This window comes from Pongo abelii, chromosome 6 (genome assembly GCF_028885655.2).
Source record: "Pongo abelii isolate AG06213 chromosome 6, NHGRI_mPonAbe1-v2.0_pri, whole genome shotgun sequence".
Lineage (NCBI taxonomy): Eukaryota > Metazoa > Chordata > Mammalia > Primates > Hominidae > Pongo > Pongo abelii.
Genome location: NC_071991.2, coordinates 21840826 through 21868707, shown reverse-complemented (window position 1 = coordinate 21868707; position 27882 = coordinate 21840826). Strand labels below are relative to the sequence as shown.

The window sequence follows — 27882 nt, the reverse complement described above, 5'->3', positions numbered from 1 at the left end:
GGGTTCAAGCAATTCTCCTGCCTCAGCCTCCCAAGTAGCTGGGATTACAGACATGCACCACCACACCTGGCTAATTTTTGTATTTTTAGTAGAGATGGGATTTTGCCATGTTGGCCAGGCTGGTCTCGAACTCCTGACCTCAAATGATCCACCCACTTTGGTCTCCCAGTGTCTTAGCAGTTTAAAAAATTATCTTTGGAATTTCTCTCATCTCTATTTCTAATTCATTTAATCTAATTGAAGCCTTAATCGTTTCTTTTCTTCCAACATGTTGAGCACCTATTCTGATTTTCCTGACCCGACTTGCCTCATTCTCCAATTATTCTTCCCATAGTTATCAGCACTGAATGCTAATAATAATACTTTGTTCATATCAGTTGTTATTAAAACTCTTCACTTATTCCTTATTATCTTCAAGGTAAGCCCAGCTTCCCAGTCATGACATACAAGACTCTATGTGTGACCCCAATACTTAACACAGATGTGTTTCAGATTTCAGAATTTTTTGGATTTTAGAAAAGTAATATGGTTTATGCAATACATATATAACATCCTCTGCTCATTCCTGAACGCTGATGGGAGTGAATGGCAGGTGCTTTTAATAATTATGCTGAGGCAAATTATGCTAGGTGTAAACTGGACCTGTCCTGGGCAAACCAGGATGTTCTTTACACAGGTTAAGAATGTCAAGCAAAGAACATTAGGGATGAAGCAATACAGGGAGAATAGATAGAGTGAAGGGAGCAGTGGGTTAAGTGGAGTCCTGGAGAAATATTTGAAAAGGGAGAAAGAAATGTGGCTCTTGAGGCAGGAGGGAAACCTGGAGCAGGTAGCCCCACAGAATCCCAGGGAAGGGGCATTGTTTTTCTATTATTTTGGAAGAAGAGCCCCTTTAGGAGACTCCTCATCAGATAATGATTATTCACTGAAAGGTTATATTCTTAATTAAAAGGACCTTTACCTTTTCTTAGAATACTATGTTTGAGTGACTTTTTATGTATTATGATATAAAAGCCTCTTTTAAGCTTTTCTGTTTTTTAAGCATTCTGGCCAAAATCTAATTCAGATCCAGCTTAAATCCAAATGTCATTTGATGCTACATTTTATCCTGAGGTTGCTAGTTATTTCGTCAAATGTAGTGAGTATAATCACTACAGGCTTAGAGTAAATTTCCATGTCAAGAGGTAGAACACATTTATTCTGTAGTATTGAATCCTGTAATATTGAAAATCAAAAACAGCCTTTTTTTTTTCTTCTGTAGAAAATAAGATTTTTAAGGAAGGCAGCAGGAAAATAGAACAAGTGAATATTTTACATTCTTAGTGGTTTATGGTTGGCAGTTTTCCCCCAACATTTTGTTGTGAAAAGTTAAAATGTACAGAAGAATTGAAAGACTTATACCCACCAGCTAGATTCTGCCATTAACATGTTGCTGTATTTACTTTATCACTGTCCATCTGTTTGACCATCTATTTGTCCCTCTTTCCATCCATCAGTCTATCTTTTGTTTGGTAAGCATTTCAAGTAAGTTGACTGGCAATTTTTCTAAGCAGCCGTATCTTTATTTTGTTACTGTTTTTTTCTTGGATGTTGTAATTACAGTGTCAAGACATTTAATGCACATGTTTCGGCTAACCCTTTTTCCAATTTCTAGAAATCTGAGATTGCCAATAATCCCTGTCAATCTTAAATTATTTTTTAATTCTGGTAAATAGTGTCAAACCTGATTAGTGCCCTCTTTCTCAATTGTTTTGTAATCCAGACAATTAAAACTGTTAGTCATTAAAACATAATTTATAGTGGTTTTAAAGCATGATTTTCTAAATTTTAAATAAATATTTATTCATATTATGTTGTTTTCAGAGTGGAGAGATCTACAGACCAAGTAATCAAGCCAGTCAATGTAGGAGCTCTATCAAAATGGGTTGGGAAGATACCGCCAGATGTTTTACAAGACATGGCAGTGATTGCTCCTATGCTTGCCAAACTTGGATATGACCCATATGCCAACCCACCTAACTACGGAAAACCTGATCCCAAAATTATTGAAAACACACGAAGGGTAAGTGAGCTTTTTAAAGCAACTGAGAAAACTAGATTTTGAATTTGGGATCTGAATACGTTTTTTTCTGATTTTATTTCTTGCTATTTAATGATCAGAAAATTATTTTGAATTAGAAAAATTTGGGCCCAGCAGCCTGGCACGCTGGCTCATGCCTGTAATCCCAGCACTTTGGGAGGTCGAGGCAGGTGGATCACAAGGTCAGGAGATCGAGACCATCCTGGCTAACATGGTGAAACCCCTTCACTACTAAATACACAAAAAATTAGCCAGGCGTGGTGGTGGGCGCCTGTAGTCCCAGCTACTCGGGAGGCTGTGGCAGGAGAATGGCATGAACCCGGGAGGCAGAGCTTGCAGTGAGCAGAGATCATGCCACTGCGCTCCAGCCTGGGTGACAGAGCGAGACTCCATCTCAAAAAAAAAAAGAAAAATTTGGGCCCAGCATAGGGCTGACACCTGTAGTTTCAGCACTTTGGAAGGCCGAGATGGGAGTGAGCCCAGGATTTCAAGGCTAGCCTGGGCAACATAGTGAGACCCCCATCTCTACAAAAAATACAAAAATTATCCAGGCATGGTGGCACATGACTCTAGTCCCAGCTACTTGGGAGGCTGAGGTGGGAGGATTGATTGAGCCTGAGAGGTCAAGCCTGCAGTGAGCCGAGACCATGCCACTGCACTGTAGCCTGGGTGACAGAGCAAGACCCCATCTCAAAATAAGAAAAAAGAATGAAGAAAAATTATATTTGTAGAATGCTTTCTTATCAGCAGTCTTCCACTGCATTTTAAGGATAACTGGCTTGTTGGGGATAGTTCTTAGGGTATTTTGCTCAGTTTCCAGGAATGATACTCACTGTTGGGAGATTTATTCTCCGCCAATTACTGCAGATCTGCATAAACACCGTAATTATTAGTGACCTTACTTCTGATTTCTTTCCTTCTGTAAATCTAATAGCCACTTTACTTTTAAACCTTTGTTTAGATGAGGCATAATTTTTGGATACCTAAAAGCTAAACATTGGTTACACTAGAAAAATTATTAAACACTAGCCTTCTGATAAGAGAAAGTTGCTATTAAAGTGACATTACAGTTTTTGTTTTAATAAGTTATGCTCACGTCTTTACAAAATGTTGTTTCAGAAAGTGCTGAAAACTCAGAGCTAATTAGATTATATAGCCTACCAGTTGAGTCTATTTCAAATCAGATCTTATACATTCTTTTCTTTATTGCAGTAAGATATATTTAACATAAAATTTACCACTCTGACACTTTTAAAGTACGCAATTCAGTGGCATTAAATACATTCACATTGTTGTGCACCTGTCACCACCATCCATCTCCAGAACATTTTTCGTCTTCCCAAACTGAAATTCTGTACCCATACTCTTCATTCCCTAGTCCCTGTCAACTGCAGTTTTTTGTGTCACTTATATATATTCTTTTTTGAAACTACATTTCAAATAAGACAACCATGTTAGCATAAGTTCACTGATAGGCTATTTGATTTCAAGGTGAAAATTCCTTGGCTTTGTCTGATATTCTCTTGTTTATATCAATGTCCTTCCCTCCCTACAACCATATACTGTATCATGTTTTTATTCTGTCTTTTGATAACTTTAATTGACAAATTTATGCCACATTTATTTCATGAGATTAATTTCTATGTGAATTCCTTTCTCTTAGGTATTACTTTTATTTCCCCTTTTCAATTCATTATTAGCAGCTATATGGGAAGAGCTGCCTTCTTGTAAACCATCACATATAAGGGCAAATTAAAAAAAAAAAATCGCTATCCTCTTTACACTTTTTATATGTATATAAATATTTCCATTGTATGAAAACTTACAAAATTCAAAGGATAAGAGAATAAAAATCACCTGTAATGTTCCCACCTAGACACATACACATATTATTCTTTTTTATTTTCTTATTTATTTACACATATTATTCTTAATATTTTGATGTATTTTCTCTCCTCTGCATTATGTTAAACAAAGGTAAGATTACCTATATCATCTTACCTTTGTATACGCACAGTTTTGTATCCAGCCCTTTTAACATTCATGAGCATTTTCCCATTGTGTGCATGCTTTTTAAACATAATTTTTGTTGTTATAAACCTTCATAGAAGTCACCTTAAATTCTTTCTGAAACAGTAGTAAATGAATGAATAAATCAACAAACAAAATACATTTCCCTGGTAGAAGTTCTATAATTGATTTTACCATTTTGTTGTTTACCGTTTTCTCTCTGACAAATTGTGCTGCAGTGAACGTCTTTGCACATACTCAATTTTAGGATTTTTTTTTTTAAGGTAGGATCAATAAAAATAGAACTAAACCAGGGTAAAGTATCTGAGATTTTAAAAAGGTGTTTGATATCTATTGATACTAAAAAACAACAACAAAAAAACCTTTGGGCTGGCCACAGTGGCTCACGCCTGTAATCCCAGCATTTTGGGAGGCTGAGGTGGGTGGATCGCTTGAGCTCAGGAGTTCAAGACCAGCCTGGACAACGTGGCAAAATTCCATCTCTACAAAAAATACAAAAGTTAGCCAGGTGTGATGGCACATGCCTCTGGTTTCAGCTGCTTAGGAGGCTGAGGTGAGAGGATTGCTTGAGCCCAGGATTTTGAGGTTACAGTGAGCTGAGATTGTGCCACTGCACTCCAGCCTGGGTGATGGACCGAGACCCTGTCTCAAGAAAACAAAAACAAAAAACAAACAAACAAAAAACCTTTGAACTACCAGCATAATTGAGGTAATTTATTTTAGATTTTTGTTGGTTTTAATAGATTTCATTGATTAATGTAATTGAACATTTTCCAGTTATTAGCTATATGTATATATTCTTTTGTGAACTGTCTTTTAAGTTTTTACTTTATTTATTTGAGACAGAGTCTTGCTCTGTTGGCACAATCTTGGCTTACTGCAGCCTGTGTCTCCTGGGTTCAAGTGATGATTCTCTTGTCTCAGGTGGGATTATAGGCACATGCTACCACGCCTGGCTAATTTTTTTTAATTTTTTATTTTCAGTAAAGATAGGGTTTCGTTGTGTTGGCCTGGCTGATCTCAAACTCCTGACCTCAAGTGATCTACCTGCCTTGGCCTCCCAAAGTGCTAGGATTATGTGAGCCACTCTTTAAAGTTTTATATGTATTAAAGTTTTGTGAGCTCTTTGTAATTGGTAATTCATAGCTATCTCCTTTGCACAATAGTGAAAGGGTTTTTTATTACCAAGATACATGTACAATACTATTTTGAGGGTTCTTAGGCAGTAGACGTTATAGTTTTCCTACATGCAAATTGGCTTGGCTAGATTATCCTTTGCTTTCTTCAGTGGTGGGTTGGGAAGAATGCTATGGTTTGAATCCATGTGACTAAAGAATCTATTTGATACACACTTGTGGTTTTTGAAAGGATTTCAAAATACCCACTGAAATTAAAAAACACCCACCCTTTTTTTTCCCCCCGTCTCTGCCTATCTTTAAAGTGACAGATAATTTTGAGGAAGAAAAGATGAAGCGTGAACTATAATGCTGTTTTTGGGCCTTTTGTGGTAATGCATACAAACTGACAGTCTTGTCTTGTGAGGGTAGGTTTCATAAGACCTTTTTGCAAACTAAATCCTGTGTATCTTGAAAGCTTTTTTGCCTGTAATAAGTCAGATGCTAATGTACCCAGCACTGATGATCATGAGGTTTTTCTAAAGCAGTGCTTGAAAAGAGATTGTTGACTGTTAGCTATGATATGAGATGGGCCCCAGAGAAAGAGGTGGCTGGGGAAGGTGTTTTCCTTAGTTATAGGGTGAGAGTGGGAGAAAAATCACATTTTGACTGAGAATATAGGATTTATATCTCTAAGCCTAAAAATGCTGTTTTTTTTTTTTTTTTGGTACAATTCTGGGTAGTCTGCAAGTAATATTGAGTCAGCACATTTTAGGGACATATTGCCCAATATTGAATGGATAATCATGCTTCATGGTTACTGTGACTCACATAGTAAATTGGTAATGAAACGTTAACATATTTTGTACCCTGTCCTACCATAGTCTCTAATCCTAAAATTATAGTATATTTCAGTAAATGGTGCTGTCTAGGTTACATCCTCAGCCTTCTTGCGTAGATTCTTAACCTTTTTAGACTTAGGAACTTATTTGAGAATTTGATGAATCCTGCGGATCCCCACCTCAGAAATACAGACACATGAATACACAGATTTCACTCACAATTTCAGTGGATACATAGATATACCAGAAGTCCATCAGATTAAGGACTCCTATTAGCCACAATTTCAGTGGATGCATGTGTGCCAGAAGCCTGATAGATTAAGGACTCCTATTTTATAGTCTCCTTGCTCAAGCTCATCCACTCATAGAGCTTTCATTATAACCTATTTGCTGATTATCATAAATCTGTATTTCCTAGTGGGTCTCTTTCCTGAGCCCTAGGTTCATTATTTCCAACTGTCTTCTGTATGTGTCCACCGGAATGCTCTCAAGGACCTCAAATTCAAAGTCCAAAATTGAATTTATTTTCTAAACTTGTTCCCTGAGAGGCAGAAGCTAGGTGGAATTGTTCATTAAACTGAGCAGGAATCCACCTTGAGAGTGGGGATGATGCTGTGCTCATCTATACTTGCAGTACCTATGAGCCAGAGAGCAGATTTGAGAAACAGAGTCCTCAGGGCACATGGCTCAAACCCCAAAACAATTCAAGGACCTGGTTGCTAAACTTAAAGAGAGAGCTGAAAAGCAGATCCAATTTATGAATGGAATATTTAGTTGGAAACATGAGTAGATAGTACTGAGGAAGAGCAAGTGATCAAATGGAAAAGCATGTACCAAGGTGCAGAACCCACAGTAACAGACAAGAAGAAACATGAAAATGAAGTCATCTGGGACAGGGGTTAGATTAAATCCCTAAACCAACAAAAAGCTGCAGCAGCAGTTGGAATTGATATTCTTACTTTAAAGGTAAAGCCTGGAATGAATGCATACTTGTGTTTTCTGGTTCCTATACCCAGCAAAAACTGCTTGTTCCTGTTTTTTTCTGTCTCCATACATAGCATGCTTATTCACCCAGTTACCCAAATTAGGTCTCCTTACTTAAAATTCATGAATGACTCCACTGTTACTACAGGATAGAGTCTAGACTTCTTAGAATGACATTTACTTTTCTAGTATTTGGGTATTTTCTCATTATCCTTTTGTTATTGATTTCTAATGTGACCATTATGGTCAGAGAACACTCATTATGGTTTGTTTCAGTGCTTTGAAATATATTGAATATTGTTTTATGGCCAGTATATGGTCTTATGTGATCACTTGAAAAAATATGTATTCTGTGATTGTTGCAGAGTTCTGTAAATATCAGTGAGGTCAAGAAATTTTATAGTGTTGTTACAGTCTAAATCTTATTTGATTTTTTGGTCTGCTTTATTAATGTTGGGAAAATTATGAATTTTTCAATTTTTCCTTACATTTCTAGCAATTTTGTTTCATGTATTTAGGATCTATATTATTGGGAACACACCCATATAGACCTTCTTGAAGAATTAACTCTTTTGTATTTATGAAATATTTCTCTTTATCTCTGCTGTTACCCTCTGAAAGTCTACTTTGTCTGATATGAATATAGCCACAACAGTGTTTTTATGTATACTATATACATGGTATATTTTCCCCATTCTTTTACTTTTAATCTGTGTCTTTATGTAGCTGGCTTTGTTTGTTAATCCAGTTTTATAGTCTCTGCCTTTTAAATGGAGAGTTAATCCACTTACATTTAATGTAATTATTCATCTGATTGGATTTAAAACTACCATCTTGCTATTTGTTTTTTATTTGGATCATCTATTTTTGTTTCTTTGTTTCTCTTTTCCTGCCTTCTTTTGGATTAATCTTTTTTTGTATTCCATTTTATATATTATCTCCTCTTTTTAGCTATACCTCTTCGTTTTTTTTGTTTTTGCTTATAGTGGTTACTCTGAGACATGGGTTGCACATTTTTTATTTCGTAAAAATCCAGATAGTAGGCCGGGCGCAGTGGCCTCACACCTGTAATCCCAGCACTTTGGGAGGCTGAGGTGGGTGGATCACAAGGTCAGGAGATCGAGACCATTCTGGCTAACATGGTGAAACCCCCGTCTCAACTAAAAATACAAAAAGAATTAGCTGGGCTTGGTTGTGGGCACCTGTAGTCCCAGCTACTTGGGAGGCTGAGGCAGGAGAATGGCATGAACCTGGGAGGCGGAGCTTGCAGTGAGCTGAGATCGCTCCACTGCACTCCAGCCCAGGCAACAGAGTGAGACACCATCTCAAAAAAAAAAAAAAAAAAATCCAGATAGTAAATATATTATGCTTTGTGGGCCACAGTTGGGCTCTTTATTCTTTACTTGAAGATCCAGATTTTCATCTGGCATCATTTCTCTTTAGCCTGATGAACTTCCTTTAGCAGTTCTTATAGTAAAGATATGTTGACTACTAATGCTCTTAGGTTTTTTTTTTTTTAATTTGAAAATGTGTGTTTTTTTTTTTTAAATTTGAGAATATTTTGCTGGACATAGAGTTCTAGGCTATTGGTTGTTTTGTATTTTTTGTTTTAACTTTCAACATTAAAAATATACTATTTTATTGGCTTCCCATGTTTTTGATGAAAGTCAGCTGACATTCTTATGAATGTAATTTTTTTCTTTGACTGCTATAAGATTTTTCCCTATTTTTGGTTTTCAGCAGTTTGATTATAATATACCAAATTCGCTGATCCGTTCTACTGCCATCTCCTGTGTGGGCCTCAGTTTTGATTAGTTTTTATTAGCCTACCTTTGAATTCATTGATCCCTTCTTTTTCTGTGTCCAGTCTGCTGTTAAGCCCATCTGGTGACTTCTTCATTTCAGATCACTTATTTTTCAGTTCTAGAATTTCCCTTTCTCTGCTGGAATTCTTTGCTCTTTACCCTTTTCCTCTAAATTATTTGATCTTTTCCTCTAAATTATTTGATCTTTTCCTCTATATTATTTAACATATTCATAATAACTTTTAAAGTCTTCATCCACGGATCTCTCCCTGTTGACTTTGTTTCTTTATTATGGGTTATAGGCACACCTTGGAGAGACTGTGGGTTTGGTTCCAGACCACCAAAATAAAGTGAATATCCCAATAAAGCAAGTCACACATAATTTGGTTTCCCAGTACATATAAAAGTTATACAATATATTGTAGTCTGTTCAGTTTGTAGTAGCATTATGTCAGAAGAAAACACAATGCATATGCCTTAATTTAAAATACTTTATTGCTAAAAAAAAAAAAAAATGCTAGCAATCATCCAAGCCTTCAGCAAGTCATAATCATTTTGCTGGTGGAGACTCTCACCTCCATGTTGATGACTGCTAGACCATTCAGGGTGGTGGTTGCTGAAGATTGGGGTGACTATAGCAATTTGTTTTGTTATGTCATATTCTATATCCTTTGCTGTCTTTTCAACAATGTTCACAGCATCTTCACCAAGAGTAGATTCCATCTCAAGAACCACTTTCTCTGCTCATTCCTAAGAAGCAACTCCTCATTCATTCAAGTTCGATCATAAGATTGTAGCAATTCAACCACGTCTTCAGGCTCACTTCTAGTTATAGTTCTTTTGCTATTTCTACCACATCTGCAATTCCTTCCTCCACTGAAGTCTTGAACCCCTCAATGTCATCCATCTGATTCTTCCAAATTCCTGTTAACGTTGAAATTTTGACCTCCTCCCATGAATTACGAATGTTCTTAATGGCATCTAAAATGATGAATCCTTTCCAGAAGGTTTGCAGTTGACTTTGTGCAAATCCATCAGAGGAGTTAGTGTCTATGGCAGCTATAGCCTTATGAAATGTATTTCTTAAATAATAATCTTGACAGGGCCAGGTGCAGTGTCTTAAACCTGTAATCCCAGCACTTTGGGAGGCCGAGGTGGGTGGATCATCTGAGGTCAGGAGTTCAAGACCAGCCTGGCCAACATGGCGAAACCCCATCTCTACTAAAAATACAAAAATTAGCTGGATGTGGTGGCGCATGTGTGTAATCCCAGCCACTCAAGAGGCTGAGGCAAGAGAATCACTTGAACCGGGGAGGGAGAGGTTGCAGTGAGCCAAGATTATGCCACTGCACTCCAGCCTGGGTGACAGAGCGAGACTCCATCTCAAAAAAAAAAAAAAACAAAAAAAAACCCAACAACTTGACAGTAGAAATTATTCCTTGATCCATGGATTACAGAATGGATACTGTGTTAGCAGGCATGAAAACAGCATTCATCTCCTTGTATATCTCTATCAGAACTCGTGGGTGACAAGGTGCATTGTCAACAAGCAATAGTATTTTGTGAGAAATCTTTTTTCCTAAGCAATAGGTCTCAACAGTGGGCTGAAAATTGCACTTTTATGTTATGGAGATAGCTTCTTTCCTTAATCTTTATGAACGAACAATCTCTACTAGCCTCCAACTTTTCCTCTCACAGCCTTTATAAAATTGAAGAGAATTAGGGCCTTGCTCTGGATTAGGCTTTGGCTTAAGGGAATGTCATGGCTGGCTTTATCTGTCTAGTCCACTAAAACTTTTGCCATGTCTACAGTAAGACTCTCACTTTCTTACCACTTGTGCGTTCATTGGAGTAGCACTTGAATTTACTTCAAGAACTTTTCCTTTGTATTCACAACTTGACTATTTGATGCAAGAGGCCTGGCTTTCAGCTTATCTTGGCTTTCAACATACCTTCCTCACTAAGCTTGACCGTTTCTAGCTTCTGACTTAAAGTGAGAGATATGCGACTATTCCTTTCGTTTGGACACTTAGAGCCCATTGTTGGATTATTAATCGGCCTTTTTTCAATATCAATGTGTCTCAGGAATAGGGAGGCCCAAGGAGAGGGAGAGAGATGGGGAACAAACAGCCAGTTGGTGTAGCAGTCAGAACATACACAACACTGATTAAGTTAACTATGTTATATGGGCTTAGGATCGTGGCACCCCAAACCAATTACATGGTAACATCAAAGATCTCTGATCGCACATCACCATAACAGATACAATAATGAAGAAGCTTCAAATATTGCAAGAATTACCACAGTGTCGTAAAGAGACATGAAGGGAGTGCATGCCGTTGGAAAAATGTCACCAACAGACTTGCTCACCACAGGATTACCACACACCTTCAATTTGTAAAAAACACAACATCTGCAAAGCACAATGAAATGAGGTATGCCTGTACTCATTTGCTTCTTCACATGTCTTAGAAGTTTTAACTGCATACTGGACCTTTTGTATAAAAGAAGGGTAGAGAATGAACTAGGTAATACTTTTTGTTTTATTTTTGTTAAAGAGAGCAGTTCTTTCCTCCAGCAGGTAGCTAAGGTGATCGCTCAAATTTGACAGTGAATCAAGCTGAGCTGGGGCTGAGCAGTGGCTTTAATTGATTTCAGTTTGCCTCTGGATTCAAATGAGATTAAGGAAATTTGACTTATAGCCCAACCTTAGCTTTCTGTATCATTTAGACGAGGGGTTGATTTCTTTGATTTTAGCAAGATTGCAGCTGGGAGGCAGTTGGGTTGAAGATTAAATTAATTTACTTTACCTCTGGATTGCAACTATAGCAGGGCCCTGGAACCCAAGCACCACACAGCATTGGGAGATCTCTCTCTGTCTCTCACTGTGCTCCCGCCAGCACTTACTAAGATTCTCTTGTAGTATTACATGTAATTGTCAGGTCAAGAGATTTGTTTTTACACTTGGGACTCTTTCAGATTCTAATTAATCATACCAGTCCACAGTCTCACTAAAAGTTTGGCTTGTTTCAGCAAAATCTTTCCACCTATGGGAGACCTCCTTTTCTGCCCACTTGTACCCAGACAGGCAATTGATTCAAGGTCGCTAGAAACAGGCTTTTGTTTCTCTGTGAAGAACTCATCCTTCTCCAGAAATGGGCTCAGTTAGACTTCTTGGCATTCATTTACTGCTTTTTCATGGCTTTACAGAAAAGTATTAAGTTTAGTTTATCTGGTGTTTTCTTGTTTTGATGAGAGCAGTGGTCTTTTGGGATCAGCTGCATTCAAACCAGGTTGGAACGCTTTAGAATGATGGCATTAAGATGCTTTGCCTTCTGCTTTCAACCTTCCTTTTCAACCTCATCTCTTTTTATTCTTTTAACCACACCACAGTGCCTCCCTTTCATTCCCACAGCACATCGTATACCTCCATACCTTTGTTCCTTCTGCCTTGATTATCCTTCTTCTTCTCATCTTACAATTTTGTCCTTTAAAACTCAACTCACATGACACCTCTTCTGTGCCACAGATCCTCCTGCTACAATGTACCTACCTTTACTTGTGTACTTTCACATTATATTGTGATGATTTATATTATATGCTGCTTCTTTTAAACTAAGGACATGCCAGACATGCCTTCATCTGAAAATGTTAATATAGTTCAAAGTGATGCTATAGTCTTTGTTTAAAGTAACAACTTTCTGGTCTGAAAAAAAAAAAAGACTATGCATCCCTTCAACAGAATAAGATAGTTCTAAAAGTAATGATGTGGGAGCATCTCTAAGATATGCTCAGTGTTATGTTTTACCATTTGTATTTAGAAAAACAGCTGTGTGTGTATGTATGTATGTATGTATTTATTTATTTATTTTGAAATGGAGTCTCATTCTGTCACCCAGGCTGGAGTTCAGTGGTGCGATCTCTGCTCACTGCAACCCCCGCCTCCTGGGTTCAAGCAATTCTCCCACCTCAGCCCCTGGAGTAGCTGGGATTACAGGTGCATGCCACCATGCCCGGCTAATTTTTATATTTTTAGTAGTGACAGGGTTTCACCATGTTGCCCAGGCTGGTCTGAAGCTGCTGACCTCAGGCAATCTGCTCACCTTGGCCTCCCAAAGTGCTGGGATTACAGGCGTGAGTCACCGCACCTGGTTTGTATATGTAGTTTTTTTAAAAATAAATAAGTACAGACTTTTCAAGGACAAAGATATCATTTGCATTTTGTAGCCTGAGTGCCAGTAATACCTGACGATTACTTGATGCTCAATAAAATGATTATTATTAGCAAAATAAACCTTACACATAGAAAAAGAATATGCCAAGAACCAAGAAAAGGGATATTCAGATATGAGGCTCTTGGAGTTACAGCTCAGCTCACAAGGATTCTGCCGTAGGTGAGAAATGCTCCATTACCCAGAGGCAAAGCCCCAGAGGTTTTGGCAGCACTTTATGACTATGTATCAGTCTGGGCTCAGTCAGGGAAACATTGAGCCACTGTAAGTGTTATAGGAGTGAGGAGTTTAATATATTAATTAAGGCCTACGCAAATGTGGGAGGACTAGAGAAGTGAAGGTCTGCACGTTTTTTATTGTATACTGGACATGTTGTTTAAAATAGGAGTAGGGAATGAGCTGGATACAGCTACAGTTGGAAGACCAGAGGAATAGGCACTGATGACTGAAACCTGCAGCTCTGGAGAGGGCAGAGAAGTGCTAGGAAACTGCCTCTCGCTGCCAAAGTAGGACTCAGTGTGGGAGCCCAAGGAAAGGTCTGTGAGGCCTGCCACGGGGATAAAGTGGAGCTTTAGGAGAGGCCAGTGGAGCGACTGCATCTGACTGCCCTGACCTCTTAAAAATAATGGCTTCTGCTTCATTTCCACCTTCTAAAACTCATAGAAGCCTCTGACCCAGAACCACACAGGGAAAGGAATTCCGGGAGACTTAATTTTCTGTCCTAGACAACAGTGGTGGTGGTGCCAGTTGACCATCCAGCATAGGCCATTCCTTTGCCAGCCTGGCTTACATACACACCTATTTAAACCTTGTTTAACTGCCAGATAAAGCTAAATGCTCTGCTTAACATGATGTAACTATTGCTTAGCAAACTGAAAGCATGCTAACCACTCCCTTAAAGAGGAGATGCTGTAGTTCATATTGTGCTTTGTACATTTCTGGCTGATATGAATGTATTCCACTAGCTGAGTCACATCCCCTCTTTGATATCCTAAAACTTAGATATACTGAGATACAGAGTTAGCCATTTCCTTTTTTTTGGCAAGGTCTTGTTCTGTCGCCCAGGCTGCAATGCAGTGGCGCCATCATAGCTCACTGCATCCACAAACTCCTGGGCCCAAGTGATCCACCTGCCTTAGCTTCTTGACTATAGGTGTGCACCACCACACCTAGCTAAATTTTTTTTATTTTTAACTTTTTGTAGAGACAAGAGGTATCACTGTGTTACCCAGGCTGCTCTTGAACTCCTGGCCTCAAGCAATCCTGCTGCCTTACCCTCTCAACGTGTTAGGATTATAGGCATGAACCACTGTGCCCAGCCAGAGTCGATACACCTTATATTAGAGAGTATTATTAGACAGGGAAAAGTGGAAAAAAGAATTCGTTAATATATTCAGTATATATTCATATCAAAACAAAGAAGAATATCTGCCAAACTATTGTAGTTCTCATTTTCTGTACCTTTCATGTGATCATGGCAGGTATCTGTCATTTCTTTCTTCCTCTAGCCATTCCATGTTCCTTTGGTCCTCAGTAGTCACCTCAGATGGTCTTTGTTCTTTGCCTGGTGGGGTGGCCTAAACCTTCATTCTGGGGTGTATGTACCAATAAATGGCCATATTGTTTTGCTCTAATATCCCGTTAACTTTCCATAATAAACAAATCTAATAGAAAATCCTAGGTTCCAGGCAATTTGTTTCCTTCTTCCATTGAGTATTTTTTTTTCCCATTGTGTATTTTAAACTTGGTTCTTCCTTGATAATCAGGATTAATCAGCCTAGCTATTATAGTACCTGCCTTACTTGTCTTTGGCTAAGTGGCATGAGGAGCAAGAAGTGCTGAGTTAACAGTCTCAGCTCTCTGTTCAGTGGAAATAATGTTGTGTCTCCCCAAAAGAAGCACTTCTCCCTTGAGGATTAAGACCTGTAAACTGTGAGAGCCCACAGCTGCTGGGAGTTTTCTTTTTGGGAAGGATTTTGATAATATTTAGTGAATATAGGGCTATTTCGATTTTCTTCCTCTTGTGTCAATTTTGATAAATTGTATTTTTTAAAGTAATTTGGCCATTTCACTTAAGTTGTCAAGTTTGTTGGCAGGAAGCTGCAGTATTTTCTTAGAATCCTTCTAATCTCTGTCAAATTGATAGTGATAACTTCTTTTCTATTCCTCATGTGATGACCCCTTGATTCTGCCTCTGTCCACACCTGTTAGTGATTCCCTCCACCTGAATGTGGACAGGACCTGTGACTTGCTTGGAACGAATAGAATACAACAGAGGCGATGGGAGATATGTGATTGCATGATTATATTATATAAGATTATAGCACTGGACTGGCTGGAGTGTGCACATCTCTCTCTCTCTCTCTGAACATAATGACTATTATCTTGTATAGACTCTGGGTTCCTTTATAATACCCTTGTGAATGCATTTACTTTTGTTTTAGCAGGCAATCAACCCAGGTAGGCTGGATTATACATTGTTTTGCCTTTTGCAGGCAGTGGTTCAAATCTCAATTCAGTTATCAAAGCAAAGCCTTTGCTAAACTGGTTTGGGTTTGTCCTGTGCATGTGTGATTCAGAGGTTAAGGTGAGACCCGTGTAGGTGCATACATAAAAGTGGAGAGCTCGTTCACCTGCTGTTTCTGCTCCAGGAGTTTGCTCTGACTCCCTGTCTTTCTTTGGCTCCTTTCCCTGCTTCCTCTGACCAGAAAGAAAACAATTCCTATCAGAGTTTTAGCCACCTATGCGTGCTGCTTAGTGACTGAAGCTGTCCCACCCTCAAGGAAAAACTTGATGAGAAAAAAGTAAATAAACAGAAAACTCACCCTGTAAGGTCACTTCTCCAACTTTTTACTTCCCTCCACAATCTGCCTGCTTTTATTTACTTTCCAGATCCTCATATAGTTTTTTGTTTTGTTTTGTTTTGTTTTGCTTTGTTTTGAGATGGAGTTTCACTCTTGGTGCCCAGGCTGGAGTGCAGTGGCACAATCTCGTATCACTGATACCTCCCCCTCCCGGGTTGAAGTGACTCTTTTGCCTCAGCCTCCTGAGTAGCTGGGATTACGGGCAGCCACCACCATGCATGGCTAATTTTTGGTATTTTTAGTAGAGACAGGGTTTCACCATGTTGGCCAGGCTGGTCTTGAACTCCTGACCTCAGGTGATCCACCCACCTCAGCCTCCCCACAGTGCTGGGATTACAGGCGTGAGCCACCGCGCCTGGCCTAAGGTAGTTGTTTTTTTAAAAGTTTGCTCAAACTTTATAGTTGTAATTAGAGGGAGGAACAACTTTATGGGATGTAGGTGGCTTAACCTCACCATAATGGAACCAAAACTCCACTTCATTCACTTTTTTTTTTTTAGATGGAGTCTCACTCTGTCTCCCAGGCTGGAGTGCAGTGATGAGATCTCGGCTCACTGCAAGGTCCGCCTCCCGGGTTCATGCCATTCTCCTGCCTCAGCCTCCCGAGTAGCTGGGACTACAGGCGTCTGCCACCATGCCCGGCTAGTTTTTTGTATTTTTAGTAGAGACGGGGTTTCACTGTGTTAGCTAGGATGGTCTCGATCTCTTGACTTCGTGATCCGCCCGCCTCGGCCTCCCAAAGTGCTGGGATTACAGGCGTGAGCCACCGCCCCCGGCCCACTTCATTCACTTTAAAATGAAGTACTTGACCAGAAGCAATACTGTTTAGAATGCCATTATGGTGAATAAGATATTTTGTAAGGGAAAGGATGCTGGTTTTTGACAGAAATGTTGTGGGCAGAGAAGGAAATCTTCATTGAGTAAAAGCAGTGTTCTTTTCAGATGGAAGCGGTCCAGTGTGATCATCCTGCTACAGATGGCTGCCCAGACCCCCTGGGAACAGTGCTTTATCGGGGCACCATTGTTGGCCTCTCCTGTTGGCAGGTTGGACACTTAGCCGTGATTGTTGCCAGGTCAGCCTTGACAGGTGGAAGCCTGTGGCACTGAGCACATGCATGACCTTCATTCCTACTGCTCTCACAGTAGGATATGAACTTTGTTCATTAGCCTTCTGAGCAAGGGAAACAGTGGCTGGTAAAATAATGAGTCATTTTGTCCACTTGGTTATTGAGAGCCTCCTCTGCTGAGATTATCCATTGGTCATCATTTGCATGGGACACGAATACTCTCACACTTTGTCCTGTTGGAGAATAGTTTATTGACATAGCTCTTTTCTACATCTTACCACAAGTTTCCCAACCTTATTCTAAGTTTCTGAATTTCCAGTCAAACCATTTGCTGCTGACCACAAATCAGTGTGGATTCATATTTATAGCCATCACTCCTTTGACACAAAATGTGCAGTCATGTACACTGCTTGGAGTGTATGATGAGCAGCCTAAGCGACTCATAGCCAATGGTAGCCAATGGTAAAGTGTTCAGTCCTTACTAAGTCCTAGTAGCAAGCAAGGGCTCTTTCTCAAAAGGGAGAGTAATGATCTCCAGAAGTTAGCATAGCTTTGCTCTAAAATCCTAGGGTTCTATACTGTGATTTACCTCTAGGGCCTGCCATACCTCCACACACCACTCATTAAGTATCATCCTGTATCTTAAGTTTTTGTTGGCGATACTAATCTCTGCAGTTTCTCTAGGAATGCAGTATTACTTTTGGTGTAATATTTTGGTAGAGAGAGGCAGCTCCAGTGTAACCCCTGAGGTATGGCTTTAGTATGCTACCCATCTCTGTTAGTCCTAGGGACACCATCACCAATCAGCCACCACCAGAGATCTCTAGAGCTCACGCCATTCTCTTTTCCTACTCTACCTCTACACGTGCTTATAAAGTATAGCCATGTGCCCATTGTTTCTGTCATGAAGCGTCACCAGTTAGCTCCTGTGACTCAGAGATCTTTTCATCCTTCCCTTGGGTTCAGGGAGTCTATTTCTCTGACAGCCTTTCCCATTGTTATTTCTAGCCTGCAGGGAACAAGCACTAAAGAGCTTTTTAGGGATGTTGTTGCTCCCTTCACCAATGTATTTCTCAAAGGCTTGGTGAAGGAGTGGGTTCTCTAGACCTTCCTGGGATGTAGTTAGGAGATGAGTGAACAGATCAGTCATAGGTATTAAATACACTCCAGTATTCCTTATTTTCTAACCTTTTGAATAAATTTTATTTTGAGACTGAGTTTTGCTCCTGTTGCCCAGGCCGGAGTGCAATGGCACCGTCTCAGCTCATTGCAACCTCTGCCTTCCGGGTTCAAGCACTTTTCCTGCTCAGCCTCCTGAGTAGCTGGGATTACAGGTGCCCGACACCATGCCCAGTTAATTTTCTGTATTTTTAGTAGAGACAGGGTTTCACCATGTTGGTCAGTCTGGTCTCGGAACTCCTGACCTCAGGTGATCTACCCACCTTGGCCTCCCAAAGTGCTGGGATTACAGGCATGAGCCACTGCACCTGGCTTGAATAACTTTTATTTACAGTATACCAAGGAGGTTCTGGCATCTAAGCTTCATTTAATGTAAGCCACTGGTGGATCCAGGTTTTAGCCAACCAGTTGAGGAAATTGTTAGAGTTATTCCCTGATTACTCAAGCCAATATACTGCATCCAAAATATCTGGTTAATGTTCTCATATATTGATAAATTTGACCAAGTCCAACGTTACATTCCTTCTTGTCTGGTCTAACATTCTTAGGATTCATTCCTACACACTTCCTAGGTTTCTGCAAGTACAAATGGGCAAAATCTAGCACAATGGCCCTCGCCCTCTGAGGGTCACAGCAGGTTGGTTCAGGAGTAGGAACCTGACCCAACACAGGCAAATAAAGGTCTTTCCTTGGGACTGTGAAATGGTACCAAGGGAAGAAAGGTGGTTTCTGTCTGGTAGGGAGGACCACTGGATATAAGGCACAGGAACTGTTGCTGGAAGTGTTAGACACTGCTGACTGCTTGTTCCTTTTTCCCTGTTAGTAAGGACTATTCCTTTAAAAAACCAAAAAAGGTAGATAAAAATACCAGATATTCATTTTCCCATATACTCTTGTGGGTGGAATGACCACTTGACCAATTTTTTGTAGCCAGTGATACATAAGGAGATTTTTTTTTTTAATGGGGAAAAAAGAGCTTACAAATTTTATGTGCACATGTGTGCATGGGAGTTATACAATTAAAAAAAAAAAACTCAAATGGCTAGATGATTGACACTTTTATACCACCCTGAGATACAGAAAGAATAGGGGCTTGGATCATGGCCAAACAAGTTATGGTGGCAAAACAGATTATGGGAGGAAGAGAAGACCACCTTTGCCTGGCTAGCAAAGGTAGTCTTGAACTCTCACAGGCAGCAGCTCTCAGAAAGAATAGATAGTAGCCAGTGATAAATGTTTCTAGCAGACCTTTAAAGGTGTTAGACTCTCAGGTAATCATTCTTAGGTCTGGATAAGGAGATGTTTGCTAGGGATTTTCTGGGAGAGATTTAGCTTTCTGAGAAAATAAAGAATTGTGTGAAAAGAGCTTACTCCTTCCTTCCTGCTTTTGAACATTGCTGTGAAAGAACATTATGCTTAGCCCTGCTGCAGCCACTTTGTGATCCTAAGAGAAGTTATCGTCAACACACTGAAGGTGACAGAAGGAAGATTAGGGCAGAGCCTTCCCTTGATTTCTGGGCTTAGGACTGTCCATACACCTCACGTCTGGACTTCTTGTTATGTGTTTGAGATACTTGTACTCAGTTATTCTATTACCATGTGTTCACTGCAAATGGGGTCGTGTTCTTCAGTGTATAAGGGAATAAAGCCAACCCATCGAGAGAAGCAGAGCCAAAGAGGTCAAGGGAGTGTCCGGCAGGGGTTGAGGTCCTGGTTCTGGTTGCCCATGAAGATCATTTCCAGCTCTGCCCTTGCCACAGTAAGGACTAGCATCCTAGTCCACTTCCAGGAAACATTTCCCTTTTTGACTGTATTACTTGAATTGGATTTCTGGGCTGTAGTAGGAATATTCCAACTAATACCATACTGGGTAAATTTGAAGTATGATAAATTTTTAGCTACTTCTCACTTTATTTCTTGTGCCTAAATTTGAAGAGTATTTATTTATGAGACAGGGTCTTGCTCTGTTGCCCAGAGTGCTCTGGAATGCAGTGGCACGATCATAGCTTACTGCAGCCTTGACTTCTTGGGCTCAGGTGATCCTCCCACCTTGGCCTCCCAAAGTGCTGGGATTATAGGCAAATAGGCATGAGCCACTTTGTCTGGCCTAAATTTTAGTTAAAGAAATTCTTATCTGATTCTTTCAAAATTTTCATAGACCTTCAGAGCAACAACCGTAGAGTTAAATTCATTTCCTCGACTTGGCAGGATTTTTTTTTTCCCCCTATTGAAGTATTTTGTCTTTTTTTTGTGTGTGACAGGGTTTCACTCTTCGCTCTGTTGCCCAGGCTGGAGTGCAGTGGCATGATCATAGCTCACTGTAGCCTTAAACTCCCCTGGGCTTAAGCCATCCTCCCACCTCAGCTCCCTGAGTAGCTGGGACCATAGGCATGCACCACCATAGGCATGCACCACCATGCCCAGCTAATTATTGTATTTTTTGTAGATACAAGGTTTCACCATATTACCCAGGCTGGTCTCAAACTCCTGAGCTCAAGTGATTCACCTGGCCTGGCCTCCCAAAGTGCTGGGATTACAGGAGTGAGCCACTGTGCCCAGCCATTTTGTTTTATTTTGAAAGAAGGCTGAATTGATTCCTGCAGGCATTTCTGTAAAGAATATATAAGGAAGTTCAAAGCAGCACATTTTACCATCTCTCAGAATACCCCAGTCTTTCTTCTGATGCATCACTTTAAGGCTTCGATTATTAAACAAGTAATTACTAAACAGTTGCTTTTTGGAATACTACCTTCTAGTGCTTCAGGAGATGCAAAGATCTGTCTTGTATCTAGGAGGAAAATACAGGTAATTGGATTGGAGAGAGAAGACATGACATAGAAGAAAATGAAATAATAATAAGATGGGAGAAGAATTTTTACTGTGTTTTAAAGGGTTAAAAACTGTTGGAAACCTAAAAATTTGTCCACAGGACGAGCCTGAAAGTCTGAGACTACCCCACAGGAATAGCCTTGTCAAGGCCTGATTGTGCCCTTTGACTCATCCTTCAAAGTCAAACTTTTCTCATCTTCTCTCCCAGCTTTGGCACTGTCATTCCATAAGTGTATCCCAATAATTTGTGTTTTCTGCCAGAAATCCTTTTGGGGCTAATGAGTTTCATGCACTCATATTTGCTGTGTAAAGTAGGTTTTCCTATACTTTTACTTAACAGATTAAATGTCAAAGGATCCAGCCCTTTGTTGGTTTTGTGTACAAGCACAAATTGCACTTGCTCATGCCATTCAGAATTTCATACATTTTAGTTGTCTTTTACAACTGTGATCCCATCTGAAGGTCTATGGGAAATTCAGTTCCTTAAACAAAAGAAATAGGTTCCCCTCATCCTTCTCTTTCTGCCTTCATTAGTGAGAGTACTTTTTGAGAGCAAGAGAACATTTGCAGTGAAGAGGTTTAGTTGGATAGCTATTTATACAGTTTTCCTTGGAATTTTAAAGAATGAAATAATTTCTCTTTATGTCAGCAAATGCCTATTCTGAACATTCAGAATGACTGTTCTAAACAGTAATGGTTAACTCTTAAAAAACATAGTATCTGTAAATGAGAATATAATAAATCAGTATTAGAAGTCATTTTTTACCCCATGCTCTAATTCAGGAGAAAATAGGAGATACTTATAGGTTAACTTGGTGTCTTATTACCAGTGCCTGATATAATTTCTCCAATTACCTTTTTAAAAATCTATTAAAATATCGTTAATTAAAAAAATCCCTTTAAAATGAAGATATGAAAAGCTCTATGCTAAAGAATAGGGAAATTTTCCACTAAGTCGATCATTCATTGTTTTGTGGCTTTTCCTTAAACCCAAAGATTACCCAAAGATTACTGTAGAAGTGACACTACAAAAAATCAAATTAATGATAGAGAGAGTATACATTAGATGCTCTTCGAGAATGTACAGCAAAAGAACAGAGATGAAAATGATTGATAGATGAGAGAAAATGATACCTATGAAAGAAAAAAATAGAGATTTAACTAATAGATGACTGCAAAGGAGACAACAGAAGTGGAACAAAAGCATGAATCAAATGTGTCATTGTGGAAGACTTTCCAGGGTTGAAAATGATCTGAAGAATAAAAGAGCTCACTGTATTCTAAAGAACATTATGAAAACGTGTCTGTACCTAGACATATTTTGCTGGTTTTCTTTTGATTTTAAGGATCCTGAAAAAAAAAAATCCTGCATATATCAAGGCACAAAAAAATGAGCTTTCAAAAAAGAAACAAAAATTATGCTGGTGGCCAGGCGCGGTGGCTCACGCCTGTAATCCCGGCACTTTGGGAGGCCAAGGTGGGCAGATCACAAGGTTAGGAGTTCGAGACCAGCCTGGCCAACATGGTGAAACCCCGTCTCTACTAAAAATACAAAAAATTAGCTGGGTGTGGTGGCATGTGCCTGTAATCCCAGCCCGAGTAGGGTGGCTGAGGCAGGAGAATCGTTTGAACTCCGGAGGCGGAGGTTGCAGTGAGCCAAGATCGCGCCATAACTCTCCAGCTTGGGTGACAGGGCGAGACTCTATCTCAAAAAATAATAATAATAAAATAAAATAAATTATGCCGGCTACAAAATTCTCTTTTGCAAATACTAAATGTTGGAAAAGGATGGAGCAGTGAGCAGTGATCCTTAGCCTATGTGGTCTTTGAACTCCCTGCAGTTATATTTGGACCTCTATGTGTTGATGCAAGTTGATTTTCCTGGGAATAGAATCTATACCGTTCATGGTATTTTCCAGGATTTCATGAAACAAAGAGTTAAGAACTACAGTAGTGGAGCAATATTCATGGTGCTTTTTCTTTTTCTTTTGAAATAATTAAAAACTTACAGAAAGGCTGTAAGAATAATACAGAGAACTCCTGTGTATTCTTTCCCAAATTCATGTGTTTGTCTTCTCTCTCTTTCTCTCTCCTTATAAAATATTTCAATGTTGTTAGTTATCTCAAAATGGACTTTGTAGTTTTTTTTTTCCTCCCCTACCAGTACAGGTTTCAGTCTAAGATCACATCATATATATAGTTTTATATTGTTTTAGTTTTCTTTAATCTGTAACAGTTTCTCAGATGCTCTCTGTCTTCCATGATACTGACATTTTTTTGAAGAATGCTGGCAGGTTATTTTACAGTGTTCCTCATTCTGGGTTTGTCTGATGTTTCCTCTTGATTATTATTCGGGTTATGCATATGAGGCCACAATACTAGGTAAATTGTGTGGTTTCATTCTCAAGGCATCCACATCTGAAGGCGTATGATGTTCACCTGTCACACCATTGATATTAATTTTGATCTCATGGTAAATGTGTTTTTTCGGTGTCTCCACTCTATGGTTACTTTTTTCTCCCTTTCAATTAAAAAACAATAAGTGGTTGGGCACTGTGGCTCATGCCTATGATCCCAACACTTTGGGAGGCAGAGGCAGGAGGATCACTTAAGCCCAGGAACTCAAGACCAGCCTGGGCAACATAGGGAGACCCCATCTCTACTGGACTGGTGGCATGTGCCTCTTGTCCCAGCTGCAGGAGGCTGAGGTGGGAGGATTGCCTGAGCCCAGGATGTCAAGCCTGCAGTGAGCCGAGATCGCACTACTGCACTCCAGCCTGAGTGACAGAGTGAGACCCTGTCTCAAAAATAAATTAATTAATTAAAAATAAAAGCGATCAATGTGGAAAAAACTTAAAGACTGTGCAAATAGCCATATGTTGCTTAACGATGGGAATACATTCTGAAAAATGTGTTATTAGGTGATTCTGTCATTGTGCAAACACCATAGATGGTATAGCCTGCTACATAGCTAGGCTATATGGTTTAGCCTATTGTTCTTAGGCTACAAAACTGTACAGCTTGTTACTGTACTGAATATTGTAGGCAGTTGTAACACTATGATAAGTATTATATAAACATATCTAAACATAGGAAGATACAGTAAAAATACAGAATTATAATCTTATGGGACCACTGTCATAAGTGTGGTTTATTACTGACCAAAATGTCATTATGTGGCACATGGCTGTATCTTGCTTTTCATCAGGTTTTACACTCTAGATTAGCATCAATTGATTATTCTTACCCACACCAATGGTATAGTTATGATAGTTGGAAAAGGCTGCTTTTTTCCAACTCCACTGCTCCCTCCATTTCATGGCATTCTAATGAATGATCATTGTCACAAAATTCACCATCTAATTGTATCTGTTATGATAATGAAAAGAAACAAATGACCCATTCAAAACAGTTCAGTTGAAAAGAGTTTATCAAAGGAATGACTTAACAAGGCGTGGTCACAGTAAGGGAACCAACAAGGAATGGTGAAGCACCCAGTAACTAGCAACAATGGGAAGCCATTGCCACCCTTAGACCTGCCGAGGCAAAGGGAGGGCACATGGTTATCAGGCTCGTGAAACTGGAATTCAGAGGAGGAACCACCTACAGGTGCTGTGTCTCTAGAGGAAAACAGCCACTGTCAGCACAGAGGCAAGGTCAAGACAGAGCTGGGGGAATCAGCTGAGTTCTTCCTGCTGCTGCTCTGACCTGTTAGTAGTGCTCATGGTTGCCCAATCATAAGCCAAAGGGCAAGAAAGCCTGGGTGATGCAATCTGGAGAGCTTGGCCTCCTGGGGCACAGAAGGTGTTGGAGGGTTGTGGGAATGGTAGTATAACCAGGATACTAGCTAAGATTTTATTAATGTGACAAGAAAAAGATCTCTGATGCACAAGAACTGAATGGAGAGTTCAGATCATGTTCTTAGATGGGAAGATTGAATAGTATAAATATCTTGGTGCTTGCCACATGAATGTGTCTACTTAATTCCAACAGTCTAATGGAATTAGTGAGGGAGTGGGGGTGGTGGTGGTGGGGTAACATTGTTAAAATGATTCTAAGTTCAATCAGCCAAGAATAACAAGAAAAAAAAAATCTGGCCAGGTGCGGTGGCACACGCCTGTAATCCCAGCACTTTGGGAGGCTGAGGCAGGCAGATGACCTGAGGTCAGGAGTTCGAGACCAGCCTGACCAACATGGAGAAACCCCGCCTCTACTAAAAATACAAAATTAGCCAGGCATGGTAGCACATGCCTGTAATCCCAGCTACTCGGGAGGCTGAGGCAGGAGAATCGCTTGAACCCAGGAGGCGGAGGTTGCGGTGAGCCAAATTCATGCCATTGCATTCCAGCCTGGGTAACAAGAGCGAAACTCCATCTCAAAAAAAAAAAAAAAAAAAAAAAATTCTGATTTCACTGCATAATCTTAAAAATAATATTTTAATTTTGTTTTGAGCTAAATATTTTAAAATTATTTGTGTTCATAAATTACTTAGAATTGTTTTTAAGGGTTTTCTAAGTTACATTTTTGTTACTCCTTTCTGACTTAAATATAATATAGTTAAAGAATATTATCTAAATGATACTAATTCTGTAAAATGTTGTTGAAGCTTAATGATCTAAGACGGGTCAGTTTTTGTGAATTGTACTGTATATGTGTTCTTGAGAAGAATGTGTATTCACTAATTAATGGGTGCTCGGTTTTATTGGTAGGCCAGAAGTCAAACTTGACAGTTAGGTAGCCCTTAATTCATGCTAATGTTTTGTATCATTGGTCTGTAAATAATTGGAAGAGCTGTGTTGAAATCTTCCACTTTGTGGATAGATTTGTTCATTTGTCTCTAAAGTTGTCAAATTTTGCTTTATTTTGAGGCTATTTTTTGAGAGCTTACAAATTTAGATTCATTACCATTTTCTAGGAAATTGAACATTTTATTGTAATGTACGGACTATCATTAAAAATGCTTTTTGTCTTAGAGTAGAATTGCTAAATAAAATACAGGATGCTCAATTGAATTTGAATTTCAGATAAACGTTGAGTACTTTTTTAGTATAAGTATATTCTACATATTGCAAAAATTATTCATTTTTCACAGGAACAGAAAACCAGATACCACGTGTTCTCACTTATGAGGGGGCACTAAATGATGAGAACACATGGACACATGGAGGAGAACAAGACACTGGGGTGTACTGGAGGGTGGAGGGTGGAGGAGGGGGAGGATCAGGAAACATAACTAATGGGTACTAGGCTTAATACCTGGGTGACGAAATAATCTGTACAACAAACCCCTATGACATGAGTTTACCTATAGAACAAAACTGTACATGTGCCCCTAAACTTAAAATAAAAGTTTACAAAAAAAGTCTGGCATGGAAAGACATAAACGTGTGGAGCTGGTTATCTCTGATCTTGCACCACTTGTGATAAAGTTGTTTGTAGTATTTAATGAATGTGTTCAAAAATCTGTATCTTTAGTTATATGTACTTCTTGGTCCTAATATTACTGATTTATGCTACCTATAGAGTTTTGGTGGGAGGTTTGCTTATTTTGGGGATAACCTCACTACTGGTTTGTCTCTCTTATTAGTATTTTCAAGTAATACTTTCTTTGGCTGTATTCTGTTGCTCCTTTTCTAGCTTGTTTAATTGAACATTTAATTAAATATTCATTATTCCTTTTGAAAAAATTATTGTTTATCTGACATTCAAATTTAACTAGGCATCCTATGTTTTGTTTGTTTTTGCTAAATTTGGGAAGCCTATTTAAAAACTATTTTGTTTGATACTACTATAGCTATCCCCAATATTTTTTGGTTATAATTTCCCTAGTATATCGTTTTTATAAATTTCATTCTTTGAGTCTTTGTGTTTTAATGTTTTTTTTTTTTAATAGCCTATAGTTAGAATTGTAGTTAGTCTAATCTTACCTATGTTGTTTTTCTAGCAAGTGTAGGGCTTTTACGTTTATTGGGATTGCAGACCTATTGTCCCTTTTTTAAAACTATATTTTCAAATGCTTTTTATTTTTCCCATTTCTTTTGTGCTTTTGTGGCCTGTTTTCTTTTTGCATGATTTAAAAAAAATTCCATCTTCTCTTACTATTATTGTAGACATTACACATATTTATTATTTTGTTAACCTTTAAATATTACTGTCAGGCCAGGCACGGTGGCTCATGACTATAATCCCATCACTTTGGGAGGCCAAAGCGGGTGGATCACCTGAGGTCAGGGGTTCCAGACCAGCCTGGCCAACATGGCGAAACCCCGTCTCTACTAAAAATACAAAAATTAGCCAGGCGGGGTGGCAGGCACCTATAATCACAGCTACTGAGAAGGCTGAGTCAGGAGAATCGCTTGAACCTGGAGGCAGAGGTTATAGCGAGCCAAGATCATGCCATTGTACTCCAGCCTGGGCGACAGAGCAAGACTCTGTTTCAAAAATAAATAAATATATATATATATATATAACTGTTCAAACTCTACTTGATAAAGCTATTTAATATTTTTAAATCCCCACACAAACATCCTAACTCTGATAACTACCCTTTTAATACTTATGCTATTACTGTTGAGTATTTAAGTTCTTTTTTTTAACACTATATGTTAGGCATCATCATTACTGTTACTTTATATGGACAGTATTATGTTTATGTATATGTTTACCATTTCCCATGCTCACAATTACTTCTTGCATCTAAGATCATCTTTCTCAGATTGGTTTCCTTTTTTTTCCCCCAAGTACATTCTTTAGAATTTTTTTTCTTTTTTTTTTGAGACGAAGTCTCACTCTGTTGTCAGGCTGGAGTGCAGTGGCATGATCGCAGCTCACTGCAACCTCCCCCTCCTGGGTTCA

At 39.1% G+C, this 27882-nt stretch overlaps 1 protein-coding gene across 10 annotated transcripts in view; it reads left to right on the top strand.

Moving 5' to 3' along the window:
- TPST1 (tyrosylprotein sulfotransferase 1) overlaps positions 1 to 27882 on the top strand; it is a 353853-nt gene that overhangs the window by 75131 nt on the left and 250840 nt on the right. For 6 of the 10 annotated variants that reach the window (XM_054560487.1, XM_024250227.3, XM_002817896.5 and 3 more), the window contains exon 3: positions 1864 to 2062. In XM_054560487.1, coding sequence (XP_054416462.1) covers positions 1864 to 2062 — 199 coding nt within the window. Of the gene's footprint in view, positions 1 to 1863; positions 2063 to 16894; positions 25331 to 27882 lie in introns of those variants that run through there. The other 4 variants (XM_054560486.2, XM_054560485.2, XM_063725706.1 and 1 more) reach the window with 2 other exon arrangements.